Source organism: Mytilus trossulus, chromosome 1 (assembly GCF_036588685.1).
Source record: "Mytilus trossulus isolate FHL-02 chromosome 1, PNRI_Mtr1.1.1.hap1, whole genome shotgun sequence".
NCBI classification, from domain to species: Eukaryota; Metazoa; Mollusca; class Bivalvia; order Mytilida; family Mytilidae; genus Mytilus; species Mytilus trossulus.
In genome coordinates, this window is record NC_086373.1 from 44,350,071 (window position 1) to 44,376,798 (window position 26,728).

Below are 26,728 nucleotides of genomic sequence, written 5' to 3' on the forward strand. Positions count from 1 at the left end.
TTACTTTATCTTCCAATTTGTTTTTAATCTGCTAAATCATGGAAGTATTATATTGACATACAATACTTCCATGATTAAAGTAAGGCAGTTGAAGAACAAATAAATTATATTAAGGTAGCACAATACAAAGATCTAGTTTGAAAATGCTGCAACTTTCTTTATAATGCTTGAAAATTTATAAAAGTGGTATTCATGGATAGCTAACAGATACTCTTTCAGATTAAAGCAATGTTAGTATTATACAACAATTATGTAATCAATCATAATGTTAATTGTGTCCACCAAATTTTACAAGAAATTTCCACCTTTTAAGGAAATTAGATTCCTTATGGATACCCCACGAGGGTTGAATTTATTATATGTTGTTCCTAGAGCCATTATCTACAAAATTGTGTCTCAGATTTCGGATAGAATACATAGATCAAGTTTTACAAATACGTTTATGTGGTAAGGAGGTTTACACTAATTACCGATTCATGAGTGAATGGAATACGATAGCGATAATTAAGGTCTTTCTTCTACGCGAGGAAAGATCTTATTGTTTTTCTAATGTTTTAAAGGTCTTTCCTCTAGGCGAGGAAAGACTTTATTGTTTTTCTAATGGTTTTTTTTTCTTTTTTTCTTTCCTTCCAGCATTTTTTGGAACGCCCTCCTACCGCTTCTATTGGAGTTATCAATACCAAATTTAAACCATCTATAGACCTCATCATGATCTTTCACCAGATGAACTTTTGTAGGATTTCATCATCGCCTTTAGAAGCTATCTCTCTTTTATTGATTTTTTTCAACATGACCCCCCCCCCCTAAATGTTTTAAAAGATATCATGACCTTATATGGACAACAGGTACATCTCAGCATGGTGTATAACCATATGAGGCTGCTAAGGATTTCATCATCCCCTTTGAGAGTTATATCCCCTTGAAGCTATTTCTTGTATTTGCATTTTTCTTAAAAAGTATTAGAGTTAGAATCGAATTGAAAACGGCAACATGTACGAGAACAGATAACAATGTTAATGAACATAAACAATTATTTTGTTATTAACCCTTATTAGGAGTTGTTTCTCTTGAAAGATTATACACAATTTTTTTAATTTTTTTATTTTGAGAACCGGTAGTCCTAGAGACTTGGGACCTTCAACAATAATCTTTAATGTATGTACCCTATAATTTGCATCCAATGTCAAAGGTCACCGAGTGCAAAAAAAAATTACGCTGCAATTTCAAACTTTCATATTAAGAAAACGATAAGACTTTGCTGCATACATATGAAATACGTATAAAATGTTCCTCTCGACGAGCTCTACATTTCATACAATAAGCCCAAAAATATCCGACCGTCTGTTCAAAAGTTACAACGGAATGATTCTTAAAAGAATTGTATTGTGTGTTTATCTTTTTAAAGGTAACAGATATCAACTTACTATAAACTGCAAAAATGATCAGTAATTCAAGACCTTCAATTTGAGGTCAATGTCAGGTCATGATGAAATTTCACCTTGACCTTCACAGAATACTATGACCTTGACCTTGTGATATTTGAAAGGCCACGTGGTCCTGAGTTGAATGGTGGTAGTCCCATGTCTCCACGACATCCGGTTTTCAAGTTTGGTATTGCATCATATATTTGATGATAAATTGTGACCTTGGTGAACTTTGAAATTGTCTTAATTCTTTTTCTATAATGTTGTCCTTCAATTGTAGATCATTTATCATTTAACAGATTTGAGATATCTATTGTCGTTGTAGAGATAATGCAGTTTGAAGTTTTTCGAGCGGAGGCATGTATTTCTGAATCAACAAGAGCTTACCTCTTAAAATGTTTTAGAAATTGAAGAGGTTAACATAGTTATATGTTTGACCAAATACCAAAAACATTCCATGAAAAAAAACGCCAAAAATTCAATTTGAAATTTTCAAGTTTTGCATTGACTTTGTAAGTTTCATAACTTCTATTTATATAATTGATATTGCATCATTTTTTGCACTTTGTCAATTGGGTCATCTGATATATCAAATTGAAGGTCTCAATAAACTCTACTTAAAAATGAAAATTTTAAACCCCCTTTTCATTCCAGTGGGCAGGGTGGGGTCATTTAGTGCAAACATTCAAATTTATCAGATGGTAAGGTTGTCGCATATCAAATGAAAGAACATAAAGCATACATTTTAAATTTCAAATTTCAAATCTCAACCAGATGCTCCGCAGGGCGTAGCTTTATACGACCGCAGAGGTTGAACCCTGAACGGTTGGGGCAAGTATGGACACAACATTCAAGCTGGATTCCGCTCTAAAATTTGGATTGTGATTAAATAGTTGACACAGCATAGGTTTCTGACACAGAATGAATGTATTCTAATGAACTTAAAATTTTTGTTTTCTCTTAGAGCAATTCACTATGCTGTTGAATATTAATCCTCTCAAAAAAATGTTTGAAGAAATTTTCTTTTTATTTATGAAATTTCAAATGAGAAAAATTGGACCCAATTTTTTATTCACATCCCCCCTTATTCCAAAACTAATTTCAATTAAAATATTCTAATGAAGTTTGCAACAATTACTACTCATTTAAATACATCATAAAATATTAAGATGTAAAAAACTGCTTGTTATCACTGAATGGTAAAGATTATTTAAATTTATCAGTTGGTAGAAAAAGTGAATATACATTGTATATTGTATATAACAAAGATTTAAGTTGATTCTGGACAAAGAAAGATAACTCCAATTAAAAAATTCTTGCTATTGCACAATATTGTGAAATTAGATATTTCTTGCTTACTATACTGGACAAAGAAAGATAACTCTTAATTAAAAAAAAATTTGCTATTTCACAATATTGTGAAATTAGATATTTCTTGCCATTGCACAATACTGTGCAATTGAAAAGACTTGCTATTGCACAATACTTAATATAATAATTTTAGATCCTGATTTGGACCAACTTGAAAACTGGGCCCATAATCAAAAATCTAAGTACATTTTTAGATTCAGCATATCAAAGAACCCCAAGGTTTCAATTTTTGTTAAAATCAAACTAAGTTTAATTTTGGACCCTTTGGACCTTAATGTAGACCAATTTGAAAACGGGACCAAAAATTAAGAATCTACATACACAGTTAGATTCGGCATATTAAAGAACCCCAATTATTCAATTTTGATGAAATCAAACAAAGTTTAATTTTGGACCCTTTGGGCCCCTTTTTCCTTAACTGTTGGGACCAAAACTCCCAAAATCAATACCAACCTTCCTTTTATAGTCATAAACCTTGTGTTTAAATTTCATAGATTTCTATTTACTTATACTAACGCTATGGTGCGAAAACCAAGAAAAATGCTTATTTGGGTCCCTTTTTGGCCCCTAATTCCTAAACTGTTGGGACCGAAACTCCCAAAATCAATACCAACCTTCCTTTTGTGGTCATAAACATTGTGTTTAAATTTCATTGATTTCTATTTCCTTTAACTAAAGTTATTGTGCGAAAACCAAGAATAATGCTTATTTGGGCCCTTTTTTGGCCCCTAATTCCTAAACTGTTGAAACCAAAACTCCCAAAATCAATCCCAACCTTTCTTTTGTGGTCATAAACCTTGTGTCAAAATTTCATAGATTTCTATTAACTTAAACTAAAGTTATAGTGCGAAAACCAAGAAAATGCTTATTTGGGCCCTTTTTGGCCCCTAATTCCTAAAATGTTGGGACCAAAACTCCCAAAATCAATACCAGCCTTCCTATTATGGTCATAAACCTTGTGTTAAAATTTCATAGATTTCTATTCACTTTTACTAAAGTTAGAGTGCGAAAACTAAAAGTATTCGGACGACGACGACGACGACGACGACGCCAACGTGATAGCAATATACGACGAAAATTTTTTCAAAATTTGCGGTCGTATAAAAATGGGTTGGATGGGGTTATTGAGTGCAAAAAAAAAAATCTACTTTTAAAGTTAGGGTTGTTGTATATCAAATGAAAGGTCATGATGTGTACATTTGAAACATCAAATTCCCAACCTCAAACCAGATGATCCGCAGGGCGTAGCTTTATACGACCGCAGAGGTTGAACCCTGAACGGTTGGGGCAAGTATGGACACAACATTCAAGCTGGATTCAGCTCTAAATTTGGATTGTGATTAAATAGTTGACACAGCATAGGTTTCTGACACAGAATGAATGTGTTCTAATGAACTTAAAATTTTTGTTTTCTCTAAGAGCAATTCACTATGCTGTTGAATATTAATCCTCTCAAAAAAGTGTTTGAAGAAATTTTCTTTTTATTTATGAAATTTCAAATGAGAAAAATTTAACCTAATTTTTTAATCACATCCCCCTTTCCCTTATTCCAAAACTAATCTCAATTAAAATATTCTAATGGAGTTTGCAACAATAACTACTCATTTAAATACATCATAAAATATTAAGATGTAAAAAACTGCTTGTTATCACTGAATGGAAAAGATTATTTAAATTTATCAGTTGGTAGTAAAAAGTAAATATACATTGTATATTGCATTGTATATAACAAAGATTTAAGTTGATTCTGGACAAAGAAAGATAACTCCAATTAAAAAATTCTTGCAATAAGATATTTCTTGCTTACTATTCTGAACAAAGAAAGATAACTCTAATTAAAAAAAAAATTGCTATTTCACAATATTGTGAAATTAGATATTTCTTGCCATTGCACAATACTGTGCAATTGAAAAGACTTGCTATTGCACAATACTTAATATAATAATTTTAGATCCTGATTTGGACCAACTTGAAAACTGGGCCCATCAACAAAAAACTAAGTACATGTTCAGATTCAGCATATTAAAGAGGCACAAGAATTTAATTTTTGTTAAAATCAAACTTAGTTTAATTTTGGACCCTTTGGACCTTAATGTAGACCAATTTGAAAACGGGACCACAAATGGAAGAATCGACATGCACAGTTAGATTTGGCATATCAAAGAACCCCATTTATTCAATTTTTGATGAAATCAATTAAAGGTTAATTTTGGACCCAGATTTAAACCAACTTGAAAACTGGACCAATAATCAAGAATCTAAGTACATTTTTAGATTCAACATATCAAAGAACCCAACCGATTCATTTTTTGTCAAAATCAAACTAAGTTTAATTTTGGACCCTTTGGACCTTAATGTAGACTAATTTGAAAAAGGGACTAAAAGTTAATAATCTACATACACAGTGAGATTCGGCATATCAAAGAACCCCAATTATTCAATTTTGATGAAATCAAACAAAGTTTAATTTTGGACCCTTTGGGCCCCTTTTTCCTAAACTGTTGGGACCAAAACTCCCAAAATCACTACCAACCTTCCTTTTATGGTCATAAACCTTGTGTTTAAATTTCATAGATTTCTATTTACCTATACTAACATTATGGTGCGAAAACCAAGAAAAATGCTTATTTGGGTCCCTTTTTGGCCCCTTATTCCTAAACTGTTGGGACCTAAACTCCCAAAATCAATACCAATCTTTCTTTTGTGGTCATAAACATTGTGTTTAAATTTCATTGATTTCTATTAACTTAAACTAAAGTTATTGTGCGAAAACCAAGAATAATGCTTATTTGGGCCCTTTTTTGGCCCCTAATTCCTAAACTGTTGAAACCAAAACTCCCACAATTAATCCCAACCTTTCTTTTGTGGTCATAAACCTTGTGTCAAAATTTCATAGATTTCTATTAACTTAAACTAAAGTTATAGTGCGAAAACCAAGAAAATGCTTATTTGGGCCCTTTTTGGCCCCTAATTCCTACAATGTTGGGACCAAAACTCCCAAAATCACTACCAACCTTCCTTTTATGGTCATAAACCTTGTGTTTAAATTTCATAGATTTCTATTTACCTATACTAACATTATGGTGCGAAAACCAAGAAAAATGCTTATTTGGGTCCCTTTTTGGCCCCTTATTCCTAAACTGTTGGGACCTAAACTCCCAAAATCAATACCAATCTTCCTTTTGTGGTCATAAACATTGTGTTTAAATTTCATTGATTTCTATTAACTTAAACTAAAGTTATTGTGCGAAAACCAAGAATAATGCTTATTTGGGCCCTTTTTTGGCCCCTATTTCCTAAACTGTTGAAACCAAAACTCCCACAATTAATCCCAACCTTTCTTTTGTGGTCATAAACCTTGTGTCAAAATTTCATAGATTTCTATTAACTTAAACTAAAGTTATAGTGCGAAAACCAAGAAAATCCTTATTTGGGCCCTTTTTGGCCCCTAATTCCTACAATGTTGGGACCAAAACTCCCAAAATCAATACCAACCTTCCTTTTATGGTCATAAACCTTGTGTTAAAATTTCATAGATTTCTATTCACTTTTACTAAAGTTAGAGTGCGAAAACTAAAAGTATTCGGACGACGACGACGACGACAACGACGACGACGACGACGACGACGCAGACGACGACGCCAACATGATGGCAATATACGACGAAATTTTTTTCAAAATTTGCGGTCGTATGAAAATTAGTTGGATAGGGTTATTAAGTACAAACGTCAAACTTTCTAGAACATGGCGTTGTCGGATATCAAATGAAATCTCATCTGCTCTATGTTACATTTATCATACTTTCGATCTCAAAAATGTAGGCGGATGAATTCATTAAGTGTTAAAAGCGAAAAATTTCAGAAGGTATGCTTGACGTATATCAAAGGAAAGGTCGTACAAAGTACATTACGAAAACATCACTTTTATAGGAAAGACCTTTCAATTGTTTTACAAACAATTGAGATACTAGTTTGAGATACATTTTTGTAGCTCCTGCTGTGTTGATTAAGATTTCGTTAAAATGTCATGTATAGTTAAAGAGATGATAGAGCTAAATTCATTCAAGTGAACTGACCAAGATGTTGCCATTAATTGCATAATAATTGATTACATAATGACTGCATTATAAAAATATTGCATTCATTTAAAAGATTAATCTTTTATCTATCTATAGATACCTCTTTTTTTAATTTATATGCAGTCTTAGGAAAGTAGCAGCATTTTAAAAGTTGGAAATTGGAAGTTAAAAAATCTTTGTATTGTGCTAGTGTTTACCGTTTTTATCTATATTAGTTTATTATGTTGGCTACTTATATATGACAGTACAAAAAATATGCATGTTTTCAACTGTTTTGAACTCTTTCATGGTATATTTAACTGTTCTAAAGGCCACTTAAGTATTTGCTTCTTATGTTTAAGGTACGAAAATATGATATGAGTAATTTGGAACCAGATGCTCCGCAGAGGCGCAGATTTATACGACCACAGAGGTCGAACCCTGAACAGTTGGGGCAAATATTAAATTTAATAATTGGCACAGCATATGTTTCTGATACAGACTGAATGTGGCCTATTGAACTTACAAAAATTTAATTTACCTATTATGGTCCAATATCTAAAATCTATATACATGGCCATGGATTTATTCAACATATAAAAAAATCCCAAGAATTTAATTGTTGATGAAATCAAACAAAGTTTAATTTTGGACACTTTGGACCTCATGTAGACCAATTTGATAACAAGGCCCAAAAATCAAAAATCTCAATACATGGTTAGATTAAGCAAATCAAAGAACCCCATACATTCATTTTTTGTTGAAATCAAACAAAGTTAAATTTTGGACCCCAGTTTGGACCTACTTGAAAACTGGGCCCATAATCAAAAATCTAAATATTTGCTTAGATTCATCATATCAAAGAACCCTAAGAATTCATTTGTTCTTTAAATCAAACAACATAAAGTTTTGGACCCTTACGACCTTAATGTAGACCAATTTGAAAACAGGAATAAAAACTTAAAATCTAAAAACACAGTTAGATCTGGAATATCAAAGAACACCAAAAATTCGATTTTTATTGAAATCAAACAAAGTTTAATTTTGGACCCTTTGGACCTCATGTGGACCAATATAAAAACGGGACCCAAAATTAAAGATCTAAATACACAGTCAGATTAAGCATATCTAAGAACCTCATATATTTATTTTTTTGTTGAAATCAAACAAAGTTTGATTTTGGACCTACATTTGGAACAGTTTAAAAACTGGGCCCATAATCAAAAATCCAAATACATGTTTAGATTCAGCATATCAATGAACCCCAAGAATTCAACTTTATCAAAATCAAACTAAGTTTTATTTTGGACCATAATGTAGACCAATTTGAAAACGGTACCCAAATTTAAACATCTAAATACACGGTTAGATTGGGTATATCAAAGAACCTCAATAATTCAATTTTTGAAGAAATCAATAAAAGTTTAATTTTGGACCCTTCGAACCTCACGGGACCAATTTAAAAACGGGACCAAAAATTAACCAGATGCTCCGCAGGGCGTAGCTTTATACGACCGCAGAGGTTGAACCCTGAATAGTTTGGGCAAGTATGGACACAACATTCAAGCTGGATTCAGCTCTAAATTTGGATTGTGATTAAATAGTTGACACAGCATAGGTTTCTGACACAGAAATGAATGTGTTCTAATGAACTTAATTTTTTTATTTTCTCTTAGAGCAATTCACTATGCTGTTGAATATTAATCCTCTCAAAAAAATGTTTGCAGAAATTTTCTTTTTATCTATGAAATTTCAAATGAGAAAAATTTAACCCAATTTTTTTAATCACATCCCCCTTTCCCTTATTCCAAAACTAATCTCAATTAAAATTTCTAATGGAGTTTGCAACAATAACTACTCATTAAAATACATCATAAAATATTAAGATGTAAAAAAACTGCTTGTTATCACTGAATGGTAAAGATTATTTTAATTTATCAGTTGGTAGTAAAAAGTGAATATACATTGTATATTATATATAACAAAGATTTAAGTTGATTCTGGACAAAGAAAGATAACTCCAATTAAAAACAAATCTTGCTATTGCACAATATTGTGCAATTAGATATTTCTTGCTTACTATTCTGGACAAAGAAAGATAACTCTAATTAAAAAAAAATTTGCTATTTCACAATATTGTGCAATTAGTTATTTCTTGCCATTGCGCAATACTGTGCAATTGAAAAGACTTGCTATTGCACAATACTTAATATAATAATTTTAGATCCTGATTTGGACCAACTTGAAAACTGGGCCCATAATCAAAAATCTAAGTACATGTTTGAATTCAGCATATCAAAGAACCCCAAGATTTTAATTTTTGTTAAAATCAAACTAACTTTAATTTTGGACCCTTTGGACTTTAATGTAGACCAATATAATAACAGGACCAAAAATGAAGAATCTACATACACAGTTAGATTTGGCATATCAAAGTACCCCATTTATTCAATTTTTGATGAAATCAAACAAAGTTTAATTTTGGACCCCGATTTGGACCAACTTGAAAACTGGGCCAATAATCAAGAATCTCAGTACATTTTTAGATTCAGCATAACAAAGAACCCAACCGATTCATTTTTTGTCAAAATCAAACGAAGTTTAACTTTGGACCCTTTGGACCTTAATGTAGACCAATTTGAAAACGGGACCAAAAGTTAAGAATCTACATACACAGTTAGATGCGGCATATCAAAGAACCCCAATTTTTCAATTTTGATGAAATCAAACAAAGTTTAATTTTGGACCCTTTGGGCCCCCTATTCCTAAACTGTTGGGACTAAAACTCCCAAAATCAATACCAACCTTTCTTTTATGGTCATAAACCTTGTGTTTAAATTTCATAGATTTCTTTTTACTTATACTAACGTTATGGTGCGAAAACCAAGAAAAATGCTTACTTGGGTCTCTTTTTGGCCCCTAATTCCTAAACTGTTGGGACCTAAACTCCCAAAATCAATACCAACCTTCCTTTTGTGGTCATAAACATTGTGTTTAAATTTCATTGATTTCTATTTACTTAAACTAAAGTTATTTTGCGAAAACCAAGAATAATGCTTATTTGGGCCCTTTTTGGCCCCTAATTCCTAAACTGTTGAAACCAAAACTCCCAAAATCAATCCCAACCTTTCTTTTGAGGTCATAAACCTTGTGTCAAAATTTCATAGATTTCTATATAAAGTTATAGTGCGAAAACCAAGAAAATGCTTATTTGGGCCTTTTTTGGCCCTTAATTCCTAAAATGTTGGGACCAAAACTTCCAAAATCAATACCAACCTGTCTTTTGTGGTCATAAACCTTGTGTTAAAATTTCATAGATTTCTATTCACTTTAACTTAAGTAAGAGTGCGAAAACTAAAAGTATTCGGACGACGACGACGACGACGACGACGCAGACAAAGACGACGACGCAGACGATGACGACGATGCAGACGACGACGCCAACGTGATAGCAAAATACGACGAAAATTTTTTCAAATTTTGCGGTCGTATAAAAATCTTAATACACAGTAAAATTCAACTTATCACAAGATCTTAATAATTCAATTCTTTATGGAATCAAACAAAGTTTAATTTTGAACCCTTTGGGCCTCATGTGGACCAATTTGAAAACGGTGACCAAATTCCAACCAGGTGCTCCGCAGGGCGCAGCTTTTTACGACCGCAGAAGTCCGTTAGTCGAAACCCTGAACAGTTGGGGCAAGTATGGACACAACATTCAAGCTTGGTACAGCTCTGAATTTGGATTGCAATCAAATTTTTGACATAATATGAGTTTCTGACACAAAACAGATCTTACAAATCTATTGCGCAATATTGTGCAATTAAAGATTTCTTCTTTTAACTTTTCAAAAATTTGGAATTTGAGAAATTTGAAGAAAAAAATGAGAACAACTACCACCACCCTTTTTGACAATTAGTCCAAAACCTGACATTTCTTTATACATAATATACAAGTAGTTTGGGAGAGTTTAATCCAAACATACCTAACATTGAATGTTAAATGTTTTGGGATTACCTCCCTTACACTGCTTTTAAATTGTCTTAATTGTCCATTGTCCAGAAATACCTAGTTTTTCCCCTTTTTTGACCCTAATTACTAATCATTTTGGGCCATCACCCCCAAACTCAATACTGACCATCCCTTCATGGTATGGAAACTTGAGGTTAAATTTCAGAGAGATTCATACACTTAAACTTAAAAGTAATTGTATGAAAGCTACAAAAATTATCATTTTTGGCCCCCTTTTTGGCCCCTTATTCCTAAACTATATGGACTATAGATCCATACACTTAAACACAAGTTATTGTTTGTTAACAAGAAAAATGCTTCTTTTTGGCCTTTTATTCCTTCATATTCAGGAAAAATTAACCCCAATCTGAATCCCAGCCTTCCCTGTGTTATATGGAAACTTGTGGTACAATGTAAGAGAGATCCACACAGTTACAAACAAGTTATTGTCTTGAAAATAGACAAATGCTTGTTTATGGCCCCTTTTTGGCCCTTAATTCCTAGACTGTTTGTCCAAATAACCCCTTAAAAAAATCCCAACCTTCTACTTATGGTATTGAACATTGTGGTACAATTTCAGAACAATTGAAATACTAATACACAACTTTTTGTCCTGAAACTAAATACATGCTGTTTTTTGCCCCTTTGGGCCCCTAATTCCTAAACCTTTCAGACCATAACCCCCAAAATCAATCCCAAGCTTCTTTTTGTGGCATAAAAATTGTGTTAAAATATTATTGATTTCTTTATACCTATTCAAAAGTCATTATCCGAAAACAATCCGTCATCGGACGACGCTGACGACGACGACGACGTGATACCAATATACGACCAAAACTATTTTAATTTTTGCGGTCGTATAAAAGTTTAATACAACACATATCAGCTCATTTAAGAACCCCAAGAATTCAAAAATAAAACCCCATTGAAATTGGTATAAAATAAGCAATTTGTAGAAAGTATTAGAAAAGTATTGTTATTGGCCCCTTTTTGGCCCCTAATTCCTAAACAGTTTGGGCCATAACCCCACACATCAATCCCAAGTTATAAAATCTTATAAACCATGTTGATTTCTATTTACTTATACTAAGGTTATTATCCGGAAATCATCCGTCTTCGGACGACGCTGATGACGACGACGACGTGATAACAATAGACGACCATATTTTTTTTAATTTTTGCGGTCGTATAAAAACAAAAAAAAAGAGCAGAAAATGTATGAGTTCCCTTTTACTCTTAATTGGTTTGGTATTTAGCCAGGATTAAATACCACGTGATATGAGTCTTACTTCGTGTGGGTCCTTCAAGTAATCAGGATGGGACGTCACTTTGCTAGTTGTAGCACCTAAACCCAATCCAGCAAAATCACCCAACTCACTAAAACCCCTCCGTATCCAGGTTCTTAATTTTTTAGCAAAGTCAACAGGATCTACCTGAAAATAGATAACTTTTTTCATAATGAGGCTCTGTATATATGGTGTCCTACATTTCTGTTAAAACATATGTCTATAAATTTTGCCTGTTATTCTCTATTCTTTAATTTAGCACCTCATTATTCTCTGTTCTTTTTTAACCATATGTTTCTCTATTTTTATGTTTTGGACTCCTTACTCTGCACTTTTTGTACCTTATTCTCTATTCTGTAAAGCCCTTTATCCGTGACGCTCTGATATCAAGGTGATATATTCAGACGTCTGCTGATCAGGAATCAAGTGATGTGTGTAAACTCTAGAGTTCGTTTTGGCTAAGTTGGATTTCATTTTAATGTACATGGGAAAGCCTGCCGCATTAAGCACTACAAAATATTAATACGAACGATATCGTCTTTTCTGAATCAAATGCACGTTTTAACAATAAATGGCTCTCTATTCATTATGAGACCAAAATATTTGAAAATCAAAAAACTTTTAAAAAACCCAAATTTTCAAAACTAAACCGTCTGAAACATACCTTACCGCCACAGTCAACTAAAGATCTCATGATTAGTATCATTTGGTCACTGTCATCTGTCCAGTCGCCTTCTTTCCACCTTGACCTGTGTCCATCACAAACGATCTGCTTATGTAAATATTCTAATTCTTTGGCCACTTTCCCATAATACTGAAGAAAAAGAATTAGTAATAACTAAATAAGGAAATTAAGTAAACAAATTAATTTACCACTTTCAAGTTCCTGTATTCTTCGCAACAAAGATACGTTCTTATTGCCTCAGATCAAATTGCAGTCGTTTGTTGAAGACATTATTGTATCAACCAATAGTTGTGTTTTTATTAGCTAATGTTGCGGTTTCACGTTAACGTTTTATTCATATTTCGGATTCTCTAATAAGATGATATATAAAATATCGCACGGAATATTTGGCGTTGACTTCTAAGTTATAATTTGAAATAAAAAACACTGCTCTTTATGCCATCATTCCTAACAATGCAATCATCATCATTTCAGCACCGATATAACTGTTCATTGACTGATTCTTGACCTTAGTACGTCCCTGTTCATGGGGAATACATAATCAACGTGACGGGTGCAACTTGTGGAGCGCTGCATGGTCTGCTTTTACTGCTGGGGCGCTTCCAGTTCTCGGTGGGATTCGAGTTGCTCATTCTTTAGTTTTTTAAGTTGTGTTTTATGTACTATGGTTTTTCTGTTCGTGTTTTGCTTTTTATTTTCGACTTTCGAGTTTGGATGTCCCTTTTCGTAAACATATTGCCTCTCTATGAGAATTGTGAGTTGTTATACGATAATTACATCTCGAGTCGATGGTATCACCAGCCGAGTAAAGAGGATACTGATTGGATGCAGTTCTTTTCTATAAATTTATACAATATTAATAATTGTTCAAATTTGTTTTAAATGTTGCTCGTAACCACGTTTATTTTTATTTGGTCTTCTTACTGATTCGAGCAGCACTTCTGAATCCTGTTTAGCAAATATGCACATCTGGTGTAGCGAATTACTATCGTGTTTATGTTAACCACGTTGTAGCATTTTTTTTAAAAAGAAGGCTCGTGTGTTTAAAGACATATATCTAAAGCGAAAGTACGTTAAAATAGTTTTAAGTTAGAGTTACTGTCGAAAGGGAGACTTTAAGTTACAGAAGGTATGCATAAGTATAACGCATACTCTATCGCATCAAAATCCATTTATTTTTTAGGACTTCCTCCAAAAAGATTATATCTACATCAATGACAATTTAGAAAATGTTGTCAGAAACAAGCTGAATGAACATGTTTATATTAGAACGTTAAGTAGACTTTTCCAGAAATGGTTGGCTGGTATTGATGGCATTACTCATAAAAAATGAATTTACTGATAAATTAGTTTAAATTTACTGATAAGTTATTTTATTAAATTTATCAATGACTATAATATTTAGAACTATTGTATATAACAGTAGAACCAGATGCTCCGCAGGGCACAGCTTTATACGACCGCATAGGTCGAACCCTGAACGGTTAGGGCAAGTACAGACACAACATTCAAGCTGGATACAGCTCGGAATTTGAATTGTGATTAAATAGTTGACACAGCATAGGTTTCTGACACAGAATGAATGTGGTCTAATGAACTTAAAATTATTTTTTTTGCTTTTGAGCAATTTACTTATATTAATCCTCTCAAAGAAAAAATATTTGAAGAAATTTCTTTTTAAATTCTGAAATCTGAAATGAGAAAAAAAAATTGACCCCCACCCCAATTTTTTGTTCACTTCCCCCTTTCCCTTATTCCAAAAATGATCTCAATTCAAATTTCTAATTGAGTTTGCAACAATAACTACTCATTTAAATACATCATAAAATTTTAAAATATAAAATGTCATAAAGTCATGGTTAAAATTAATATTTATTAATAGGAACTTCAAAAAAAATAAATGAGGAATGTGTCCAAAATGACATAGATGATGCCCCTGCTAGCATATAACGTTATAAAGGGACATAACTCAAGAACTGTAAAAAGTGAAGCTGTTTAGAGGTAATAAGCACTATATACACATTTCTTTAGATTTAGTTGAGACAAACTTAGGTTTATTAAGAGAACAGAAACTAAAACATTTTTCAAGTTTTCCACTTGTAAAGGGGTATAACCCTAGAATGGTAATCAAAGAGCTTGTAATCTCTGAATGGTAAAAGATTGCTAGTAAAGTGAATATTGCATGGAATTTTGTATATAGCATTGATTTAAGTTGATTCAACTTATATTCTGGACAAAGAAAGATAACTCCAATTTTCAAAGAAGATTATATAAAGCATTGGTTTTAGGTGATTCAACAACCATTCTGGACAAAGAAAGATAACTCCAATTTATTGACTTGAAACAACAAAAGTGCTTGTGTTTAGCCCTTAATTCCTAGACTGTTTGCCCCATAACACTTTAAATATATTTCAACCTTCTACTTATGGTATTAAACATTGTGGTACAATTTCAGAATAATTGAAATACTTATACACAACTTAGACACTAGATAAATGCTTTTTTTGGGCCCTTTGGGTCCCTAATTCCTAAACTTTAGGGGCCATAACCCCCAAAATCAATCAAAAGCTTCCGTTTGTGGTTATAAACATTGTGTTAAAATATTTTATTGATTCCTATTAACTTATACTAAAGTTATTATCCGGAAACCATCCGTCTTCGGACGACGCTGACGACGACGTGATACCAATATACGCGGTCATATAAAAATGTGTCCTTTGTCAAAGATTTCATACAATCCAAATTAAACAAATGGGAAATGCGTTTATGGTAAACAGATAATGCCCTCGTTTGCATATAACGTTATAAAGGGCTAAACCTCAAGAACATTTAAAAGTGACGTTACATGAATTCGTACTTCATCTGAGTTTTGTGATAATAAGCATTGTGTATAATTCCCATAACATCTGGTTGAGACAAACTTAAGTAAAAGAACCAAAATGAAAATTCCATTTGTAAATGAGCAGAGTTAATTACCCCAAAACGGGAAAAGTGACGCCACCAAAATTCAAACTTGATCCATGGTTTGTGGTAATTAGCCTTGTGTAAGATTCATAACATTTACTTGAGCCAATTTTAAGTAAGAGAACGGAAACCAATTTTGAGATGTACGGACGTACAGGCGGGCAAGATAAAACTTAAAAATTCTGAGAGAATGTACTGATCTATCGATGCGAACATGTTCTATATTTAAATTGTAATAATTGATTTCTTTTTAGCGTGACTTATATATTAAAATAAATAAAAAGCCAAACAAAAATATTCACCAGTTTTGCTTCTCTCTTTGACAAGAATTCCGTAAGTAGTCCAATTGCATCCCCAATACATTGTCCGTATATAGTAGCTATGATTCTGTCGATCGTTTCTGGTGATGGTTGGTTATGCTTAAAAAACAACAGCGATAACATTTTTATAAATGTTGTCATCGTGGATATGTATGGAACGCCGTAACTGCCTTATGGTATTTCATTCTTTATCATGATGAGGTTTTTCTCTATTATGATGAGGTTTTTCTCTATTATGATGAGCTTTTTCTTTATTATGATGAGCTTTTTCTCTATTATGATGAGCTTTTTCTTTATTATGATGAGCTTTTTCTCTATTATGATGAGCTTTTTCTTTATTATGATGAGCTTTTTCTCTTTGTGATGAGCTTTTTCTTTATTATGATGAGCTTTTTCTCTATTATGATCAGCTTTTTCTCTATTATGATGAGCTTTTTCTTTATTATGATGAGCTTTTTCTTTACTATGATGAGCTTTTTTTCTATTTTGATGAGGTTTTTCTTTATGATAGTTTTTCTCTATTATGGTGAGCTGTTAAAAGGGAATTATGGAAAATTCAGAGAAGTCATGGGAAATTTAGAGATTTAAGATCAAACTCAAAGAAAAATGGCAGAATCTAAAATGTTGAAAGTTCTTCGGAATGTTGGCTTGCTCTGTGTGCGGGAAATGTTTGATTAAGAAAAATAACATCAAATTTTGTCATGCCTGGAGAGCCCCCCCCCCCCCCCCCCCCTCTTTCGGTCAGTAAGCGTACTGGGTAGCTTCCTCTCTGGAGAGGATTCAGATTCAGATTTTCAATATTTTATTAAAGTCTCACTACTTGCACTACATAAATATACAGTACAACAGAGTATATACACATTATAAAACAGACAATACACAAATATACCATACAAGTACCATTCTATTAAGAATTATGAGAAACTGTAAAACAATAGAGTTTTTGTATAGGTTCTGTCAGCAGTGGTGAGTCCAGAAATTTCAAAGTCACCATTTAAGTGTGTCCCACTGACTGCCTAAGAGAGGCAAGCTCCGGTAATGCTTCAGTGATTACCTATATAATCAACCAAATGTTTCTAAGAAAAAGGGGGGCGGGTCCCCCTCTAAATTCGTCTCTTGTCAGATAAGGGACTAAAACATGTCTCTTTACCGGATTTCATATTGAAAAAACATGGTGACGGCAGTATGATTACAGGCCCAAGCACGCACAGTCAGAGAACAGAGAGATTGTAGAGGGACGTTAACGAGGGTGTTTTGTGCTATAACTACAACTTATTCTATCCTTAAGGAGACCAGGGAATCCCTGTTCCACTAAATGAACTGCATCTGATAGCCCTGCACTACATTTACAGGGACGAAATTAACAGAATACTTGATATTTGAACTCAAGCCTGGGCAAGCCATAGACTGAGAACTACAAAAGCATCTCCTGTCAATATTTGGATCGCCGGTCAAATACAGAATCCTCTTGGTACACAACTCAGTGAACAAGATTTAGTTTATTATGGATTACAGGGAAACATTGATGCGGCTCATCTTAATGACTAAGAAATGCCAATTGTTGAGCCCATGAACATTGCAATTAATGACCAACGAATAATGAAAGCATATTTCAATAGGAGAGGTACCAACTTTGGCATTGATGACTTTGTGAATTTTGTCAAAACCCTTTCTGCACAAGCCCTATTTCAGTATTTTTTGGCGTACAATAACAATGTTATAAATGATCATTATTTATTTCTTGGCCTCTCCCCCTTCCCCCAGTTTTAGTCTTGTCTTTGTTATATTCATCATAGAACTCATCTGGCACACCTATATAATAAGATAATGTTGTATGATTGCCAATTGGACAACTCTCCACAAGAGACCAAATGATACATAAAATTAACAAGTATAGGCCACCTTACGGTCTTCAACAATAAGCAAATCCAATACCGCATACTCCGCTATAAAAGGCCCCAAAATGACAATGTAAAACAATTCAGACGAGAAAACTAACGGCCTAATTTATGTACAAAAAAATGAAAAGAAAAAAAAACAAATATGTAACACATAAACAAACGACAACCACTGAATTACGCGCTCCTGATTTGGGACAGACACATAAATGCAGAATGTGGCGCTGTTAAACATGTTAGCGGGATCCCAACCCTCCCCTAACCTGGAACACTCACGGGTACTACATAATAACGAACTATAACGAAAGCAGTTGAAAAGGCTGAACTCATCAGATGGATAAAAATACAAATAGTACAAAGATACAAGCGGACATGGTCGGATACTTGTACATCCTAACAACAAAAAAAGACAAAAAAAACCGAATAAATAAAGTCATGCATTTAAGACTAAATTATCAATCAGTACACATCAAACATCCAATGGATTTAGTGCAAAGACGTCAATAAAAAGTCGGAGAAAAACCTGACCTTGTGCTTTGCTAAGATACAAGATTCGACATATTGTAGATCGATGAATGTGTATATGTATATAAAAGAAAATAACCCTTTACCACCCTCATAAAGCTAGTATTAAGTTTGCTCTAAATTTGACTGATAACAAAATGAATATCAATATCAATGAAACAATATTCAAAGATCTAATTACAGTTCTGAATTGGTAACCTTTTAGAATGAGTTTATCTAAATGATTAATAAGTTTACCAGGATCGTTTGAAAATTTCCGTGCGATAAACAACATTTCTTTAAAAAAAAAAGTATGTGCTACATGTATTCCATTTGAAATAAGTTTAAAGGTACTGTAACAATCCAACTTTAAAACCTAATCTTTATATCTATATATGGAAGAATTCAGTAAAGGTTTTAAGTATTTGTGGTAACGAAATCCCTAACTTATGCATAGTCTTAGAAGCATAGCTGATGGCAGAAGTGAGAAGCAGTGTCATCATATATTCCAGTTCATGTTTGAAAGCGTGCTGACAATATTTGGTGTTATTTTTTTCTTTATCAAACATTTCACGCACATGGAGCAAGCCAACATTCCGAAGAACTTTCAACTTTTCTGATTCCGTCATTTTTATTTGAGTTTGATCTTAAATCTCTAAATTTCCCACGATTCTCTTAATTTCCCATGATTCCCTTTTAACAGCTCATCATAATAGAGAAAAACTATCATAAAGAAAAACCTCATCATAATAGAGAAAAAGCTCATCATAATAGAGAAAAAGCTCATCAAAATAAAGAAAAAGCTCATCATAATAGAGAAAAGGCTCATCATAATAGAGAAAAAGCTCATCATAATAAAGAAAAAGCTCATCATAATAAAGAAAAAGCTCATCATAATAAAGAAAAAGCTCATCATAATAGAGAAAAAGCTCATCATAATAGAGAAAAAGCTCATCATAATAAAGAAAAAGCTCATCATAATAAAGAAAAAGCTCATCATAATAAAGAAAAAGCTCATCATAATAGAGAAAAAGCTCATCATAATAGAGAAAAACCTCATCATGATAAAGAATGAAATACCATAAGGCAGTTACGGCGTTCCATAGATATGTGTGCATATTTATGTATGTGTGTATGACGTACTAAATAGGTAGGACTTGGGAGCCTTCATTAAAATCCTCGTTTTTTATGGATTCGTGTTGTCAAGTTCAATCTTTAATTTTCTGTATCTGGTTCTGTGGACTTCTTCATCTTTTCGTCGTCTTCTGTTTCTTTTAATTCACCATTGCATTGTCATTTTTTTCTTGACTCGGTTATTTTCGTCCGCCTGTTCTCCCCAAAACTCTTATATTTAGGCGATACTTAATAGATTATCGTTGGTCACCCTAGGAGATAACGAGATTGATTTTCTCGCTTGAGCTGGTACGCAGTGGCGGATCCAAAGGGGGGGGGGGGGGGGGGTCCGGGGTTAGAACCCCCTTTATGACGACCATTGCATTTGAATGGGAACATGTAGTTGGAACCCCTCCCCTTTGTCCTGGGTTAGGACAACCCCACCCCGGCCCACCTTTTTTAAAATGGCTGAATCCGCCCCTGGTACGGTACACGAAGCGATATGATGTCTACAATGGTCTATTAAAAAAATGTTTAAGGACGTCGATTAGAGACCCTTAGTTGGATTTCAATTTCAGATATCGAAAAGGGAACTTCGAATTATTGCAACTATTGTGTGATATTGGTTGTTTCCATTTTAAAGTTAAAATATTGCTCCACTGACTTGTTGCTGAAGTTAAATTTCAGGACTCTCATTTATACAGAAAAGTGTTTCCGCCCAACAATGTTTTTTCATATATGAAGTTCGATATTTCAACAAATGATTAGTATAATGTAGTCGCTATTTCACGAATGATATTGCAGAAGAAAATAATTGTTATCCGAAATATTCACTGATTTTTGTATTCATTCATATTCAACCTGATCCTGTATATTTTTCATGCATGTGTATTTCATAACAATTGGATGCCTACGTAGGTAAAACATCGTCGAGATAGACCACAGGCATTCATCTCAACTTGGCCGATTCCGTACCCTCATCTAAGATAGGATAGAAGGAGAGTAGCGGGCTGTGAGGTAGACCCTCGATCGAGATCTACATAATTGTGTAACATTTGTTTACGCATAGATGGATCAACACATGATTGCAATTCAGAGGCGGATTTAGGGGGGGGGGGGGGCAGGGGGCCCGGCCCCCCCCCTTTTTGGGAAAAAAATTGGTTGCTTATATAGGGAATCACTGAAGCGTGACTGGAGCGGGCCCCCTCTTAGGGCAGTCAGTGGGCCCCCACTTATGAAAAAATTCTGGATCCGCCACTGTGCATGACTACTTATTATTATGATTTTTAGAATTCACTACATATTATTAAATGCAGTTTACTTTATTTATATGAAGTCCGGGAAAACATGCATTATTATTTTACTAAAGTATTATTATCTGAAAGATATCCTCTTAGAACCTCACACATTTTTGACGTTATGACGAGTAGGCAGTATCGATGTCTATAGCAATTTTCTACTCATATATTTCAGTTTGATTGGGAACATAAAAATGTTCGACTGCATGCAAATGTATCAGTATACAAATGTTTCCACAAGAAAGCTTAAATGTAACATGTGTAATAATAACATGTATATATCACAAAATTCCGGAAGTCATCGATTATGTTCAGTATTTACAGTAAAATTATTTGTGAACATGTGTTTACAATCAAAAAACCCATTTTTACCATACTGTTAATTCGTAATACTTACAGAAGCTGCTTCTCCATCTCCACTACTCGCCATTGTCAGATCGTACAACGAATTTTGATTAAAAGTGACGTGTTTACATCATTTCATTTATATAGGGAATAAGCAATATCTTTAAATAGAATCTGACGCGTTCTATTTATATTCATATTCGGAAATGGGGGACTTGATGGGTAGTCCACATATCAAAAATTCATTCGTAATTGTTCCTTTTCTTTTTGTTTTTAAGGTCTTTCTACGTGAAGACCTTATTGTTTTTCTTCTGTTTTTTTTTCTTCCAGCATTTGTTTTTTTTTCTTCCAGTATTTGGTGTTTTTTTTTCTTCCAGCATTTTTTTTGGCACGCCCTCAGGGCTATGATCTCCTTTCGCTTCTATTGGTGTTATTAATACCAAATTTAAACCATCGATAGACCTCATCATGAAGTTTTACCAGGTGAAATTTTGTAGGATTTCATCATTCCCTTTAGAAGTTATCTCCCTTTTATTTGTTTTTTTTCAACATGCCCCCCCCCCCCCCCCCTCGTTGTATTTTAAGATATCATGCCTTTATTTGAACAACAGGTAGATCTCATCATATTACCATATAAGGCTGCATAGGATTTCATCGTCCCTTATGAGAGTTATATCCCCTTGAAGACATTGTTTTCCTTTCATCTTTCTCAAAACTTGAGTATTAGAGATAAAATCGATTTGAAAACGGCAACATGTTAATGTTAATAAACATTTACACTTATTTTGTTGTTAACCCTTATAAGGATTGTTTTCCCTTGAAAAAATATACGAAAACGGGAAGTCGTAGAGACTTGGGACCTACACCAATAATCTTAAGTTCATGTGACCTTCAATTTGCACCCAAGGTCAAAGGTCACCGAGTGCAAAAATAAATTACGCTGCAATTTCAAGCCTGCATATTAAGAAAACGATAACACTTTGCTGCATACATACAGCGTATAAAATGTTCCTCTCGACGAGCCCTACATTTTATATTATGAGCCCAAAAATGTCCGACTGCCTGTTCAAAAGTTACAACGGGATGATTCTTAAAAGTATAGTATTGTGTGTATATCTTTTTGAAGGTAACAGATATCAACCTACTATAAACTGCAAAGATGACCTTCAATTTGAGGTCAAAGACAGGTCATGATGAAATTTCACCTTGACTTTCACAGTATACTATGACCTTGACCTTGTGATATTTGAAAGGTAAAGTGGTTCTGAGTTGAATGGTGGTATTCCCATGTCTCTACGACTTACGGTTCTCAAATTTGGTATTGCATCATATATTTGAAGATCCATTGTGACCTTGTTGAACTTTGGAATTATCCCAAATTTTTTTCTACAATGTTGTCCTTTTATCACTTAGCAGATTTGAGATATCTGATGTAGTTTCAGAGATAATTTAGTTTGAAGTTTTGCAAGCGGAGGCATGTATATTTGAACCAAAAACAGGTTTTCACTTGAAATTTTATGACTGAATTGATGAGTTAAACATGATTATATGTTTGACCAAATACCAAAAACATTCAATGAAAAAAAAAACACCCAAAAAATCAATTTACTTTGTAAGTTTCATAAGTTCTATTTATACAATTGATATTGCATCATTTTTGGCACAAATGAAATGTCTTAACGAGTACATTTGATATCAAATTTTTGTCCTGCAAGAGGGGGAGGGCAGGATGATTTTGAAAATAAATAACTCAGCCTTGATAATCACAAACATAAATGGTGTGTTCTGTGGTAGTTTGAAAATAAATTACTTGACTTGCAATGTATTGAAAATAAATAACTCAGCAGGTCTAATCGAAAGTATGAGGTGGCACCAGATTCTTCATAAATTCATCTTTTTTCCCCAAAAAAATCGGGAAATACTTCCCAATTTTTTTAATAATAAAAGTATAAATATCATTTAGATAAACTTGAAATGTCTGAAAATTGGTTTCATTTAACTTGAGGTATATTGTCTCAGGAAACCTTACCTCACTTTTATTTTAACAGGGATGCACTACATTGAGGCAAATGCCTCTTCTAGGAAATTTCAAAACCCAACGATTGTCTCCATATCAAATTGTGTTCACAGCGAGTGCCTTGCAAGAAATAAGTTCTGTTTTCCCTCAGACGTAGCCCTGATTTTTTTGGATCAATGTTTCTTATTTATTTGTCTTTTGTTCATTGATTGCCCTTCTGTATTCTGTTGGTGTTGCATTTCTTTTGTAATCTAGTAATCTTGTTATGAACTTGATCATGAGTTTTAAAAAAAAACCTGCAGCCACAGACTTAACTTTGTGAATTCCATTTTTGCTTTATCATGCTCATTGGTATTTTGATGTTGTCTCTAGAAACTTAAGTCTTACACTAAATTTATACATTTTGCTTTGAGACCAAAATATAGTTTCAAAAAATTATTAAAACAAATTTGCATTTGCAGATTATGAAAGAGTCTTCGGAACACCCAGAAAGCATGATTTTGCATCATTTGTTCTATAGCTTCTTGAGCCTTCAGTGGCTCCAAAACCCTTAAAAGAATGACTCGCTCCGCTCGGCGAAATACATTTGTCAATACTTTTAAAATAGCCTACTAGTAGTTACAACCAAACTTTAATACTGTGTATGTATGCAATACATGTATATGCAGTTGGGAATATAAACGATTTGTTTAGGAAGAGGATGATGATTAATTCTGATTAAATGGTACATAATGACTATACATGTATTATTTATGATAAACAAATCATTTAAAAATTGTTTGTTTTCGAATGTCATAAATATAGTCGTGAAAATGAATAGTCAGTCCCTTGCTTTAATGAAAATGAAAAATCTTGCTTCAATATCGCAGAAAATGAATAATCTGTCCCCTTAGAGTACAAACATAAATAACCGATCAAAAACAAATCCTCCTGCCGCCCATCCCCCAGAAAATCAAATGGTCGTCCCCTTAGTTGGATGGGGTTATTAAGTACAAAAATTTAATTTTTAGAATATGGCGTTGTCCCATACTAAACAAGTGAAACTGCGAGCTACTGCTCACTGATGATACCCCCGCCGCAAGTGGATAATATAAATAGTGTAAAAATATGCAAGTGTTCGGTAAACAGGAAGTTGTCGAGTGATGAATCTGAAAACGCATCACACGGTATACTGTAGCTGACTTATATAAATCCTGAAACCAAATTTCAGAAATCCTTGTATTGTAGTTCCTGAGAAAAATGTGACGAAAATTTTTAACTTGGCTATCATGTGTAAAATCATACAAGTGTTCGGTAAACAGGAAGTTGTCAAGTGATCAATCTTAAAACGCATCACAGGGTATAGCTGACTTAGATAAACCCTGAAACTAAATTTCAGAAATCCTTGTATTGTAGTTTCTGAGAAAAATGCGACGAAAAATATTCATGGGACGGACGGACTGACGGACTGACGGACTGACGGAAGGACGGAAGGACAGACAGAGGTAAAACAGTTTACCCCCTTTTTTTAAAGCGGGGGTATAATAAACGGTAATCAAGTCTACATAACAAATATCATACTTTGAATCTCAAAAAATTTAAGTGCATGAGGTCTTAAGTTGTAAAAAAGATTCAAAAGATATGCTTGTCGTATATCAAACGAAAGGTCGTACAGAGTACATTACAAGAACATCAATTTTACAGGAAAGACCTTTCAATTGTTTTACAATTTTACAAACAATTGAGATACTAGTAAATCTTGTTTTTGTTTTGTTTTTGTTTTTGTCTTTGTTGAGAGAAAAGTAATACGATTTTTTATTAACTGCTTGTATTTACGTGTAATATCTTATTGAGTATGTCCAAATCCCGTGATTCGCTACCGTGGAGTTGACCAGTACCTCGAAAAAAACCATCACTCAGTCATTTTGAAATTCAAATTAATATTTACACATTGCTAAGGCTGAGGATAACCTCACGACGCCTTCAAAACGACAAAGTCTGAGGTATTTTAAACTCGCAAATTCTAACCCTGCTTTTTACCTTAAAAATTGGGTTGATTAATCTTGAAATTCTTATCTTAAACATATCGAGAATATAAAAATGATTTTCTTCAACTATAATGAACCGATATAAAACAAAAATACGTTTAATCAATATTCCAGCTTGGGACTTCAAATAAATAAAACGTCTTAAACTTATTCCTTTGTGCTGAAAACAAAATTTTCAGAAAAATATAAAATGAGGTCCAAAATGACTCTATGGCAATATCAATGGCGACATGACAAGGTCCTAAAAAATCTGGCAGAGATCCTTGCAATTGATGTTGAGAGAAAGAAGAAGATACCACCAACAACAGAGGCAAAGTAGATCAGATTCGTTAGAGGGAGATACTGGTCATGCAACAAAGCCACAACAGCACGTCAATTTGGACAAGGGCAGTGAATGGAACACGAGGGCTGACATTGTCAAGAAGCCTGTTTTCCCTAAATGTGTACAGAAAACCCTACGTCCCCACATTGTAGGTTGGTCACATAAATCAAAGAAGATAGAAGCTATAAAAATGAACAGTTCCGTAGGAAGAGAGATGTACAGAGACATACAAACGCTTTGTGCAAACAAGATTCTACATACCAACTTAAAAATTAAATAGAAACTGTATAATAAAATCAAGAATGGATATGGGGAATGTTTCGAAGAGACAACCACCCGACCAAAGAGCAAAAAATTGCCCAAGACCACAAATGCACTTCAACACAACGAGAAAATCCAGCAACCAGAGGCGACTTCAGCTAACATCTAAACACAAATGTGTACTAGTTCAGTTATAATGTACATCACACTAAACTCTAAAACATATAAATGAACTAAAATTATAAATGAACTAACATTATGAATGAACTAACATTATAAATGAACTAAAATTATAAATGAACTAACATTATAAATGAACTAACATTATAAATGAACTAAAATTATAAATGAACTAACATTATAAATGAACTAACATTATAAATGCACTTAAAATTATAAAATAAAATGCTCCGCAGGTCACAGCTTGATATGACCGCAGAAGTCGAACCCTGCACAGTTTTTGGCAAGTATGGACACATCATTCAAGCTTGATATACAGCTCTGAATTTTGATTGTGATTAAATATTTGACACAGCATAGGTTTCTGAAAAAGAAGGAATGTGGTATAAGAACTAAAAATTTAAATTGGACATTTACCTGTTATGGTACATGCCTAATGTCCAAAATCTAAATACATGTTTCCAACATATCAAAGAACCCCAACAACTTTACTTTTAAACCCCTTTGACCTCAATGTGGACCAATTTGATAAAGGGACCCTAAAATCAAAAAAAATCTAAATACATGGTAAGATTCAAAATATCAAAGAACCCCATTTATTAATTTTTTAATTGAAATCAAACAAAGTTTAATTTTGGACCTTA

At 33.3% G+C, this 26,728-nt stretch overlaps 1 protein-coding gene across 2 annotated transcripts in view; it reads right to left on the minus strand.

Moving 5' to 3' along the window:
* Nucleotides 1-21,470, minus strand: part of LOC134725307 (ADP-ribosylarginine hydrolase Tri1-like) — a 33,618-nt gene extending 12,148 nt beyond the window's left edge. The window contains exons 1-4 of one of the 2 annotated variants that reach the window (XM_063589020.1): nucleotides 21,330-21,470; nucleotides 16,102-16,218; nucleotides 12,815-12,964; nucleotides 12,154-12,297 (exon numbers count right to left, since the gene is read on the minus strand). In XM_063589020.1, coding sequence (XP_063445090.1) covers nucleotides 12,154-12,297; nucleotides 12,815-12,964; nucleotides 16,102-16,218; nucleotides 21,330-21,362 — 444 coding nt within the window. In that variant the 5' untranslated portion in view covers nucleotides 21,363-21,470. The remainder of the gene's footprint in view (nucleotides 1-12,153; nucleotides 12,298-12,814; nucleotides 12,965-16,101; nucleotides 16,219-21,329) is intronic. The other variant, XM_063589028.1, reaches the window with a different exon arrangement.
* Nucleotides 21,471-26,728: the final 5,258 nt, after the last annotated feature.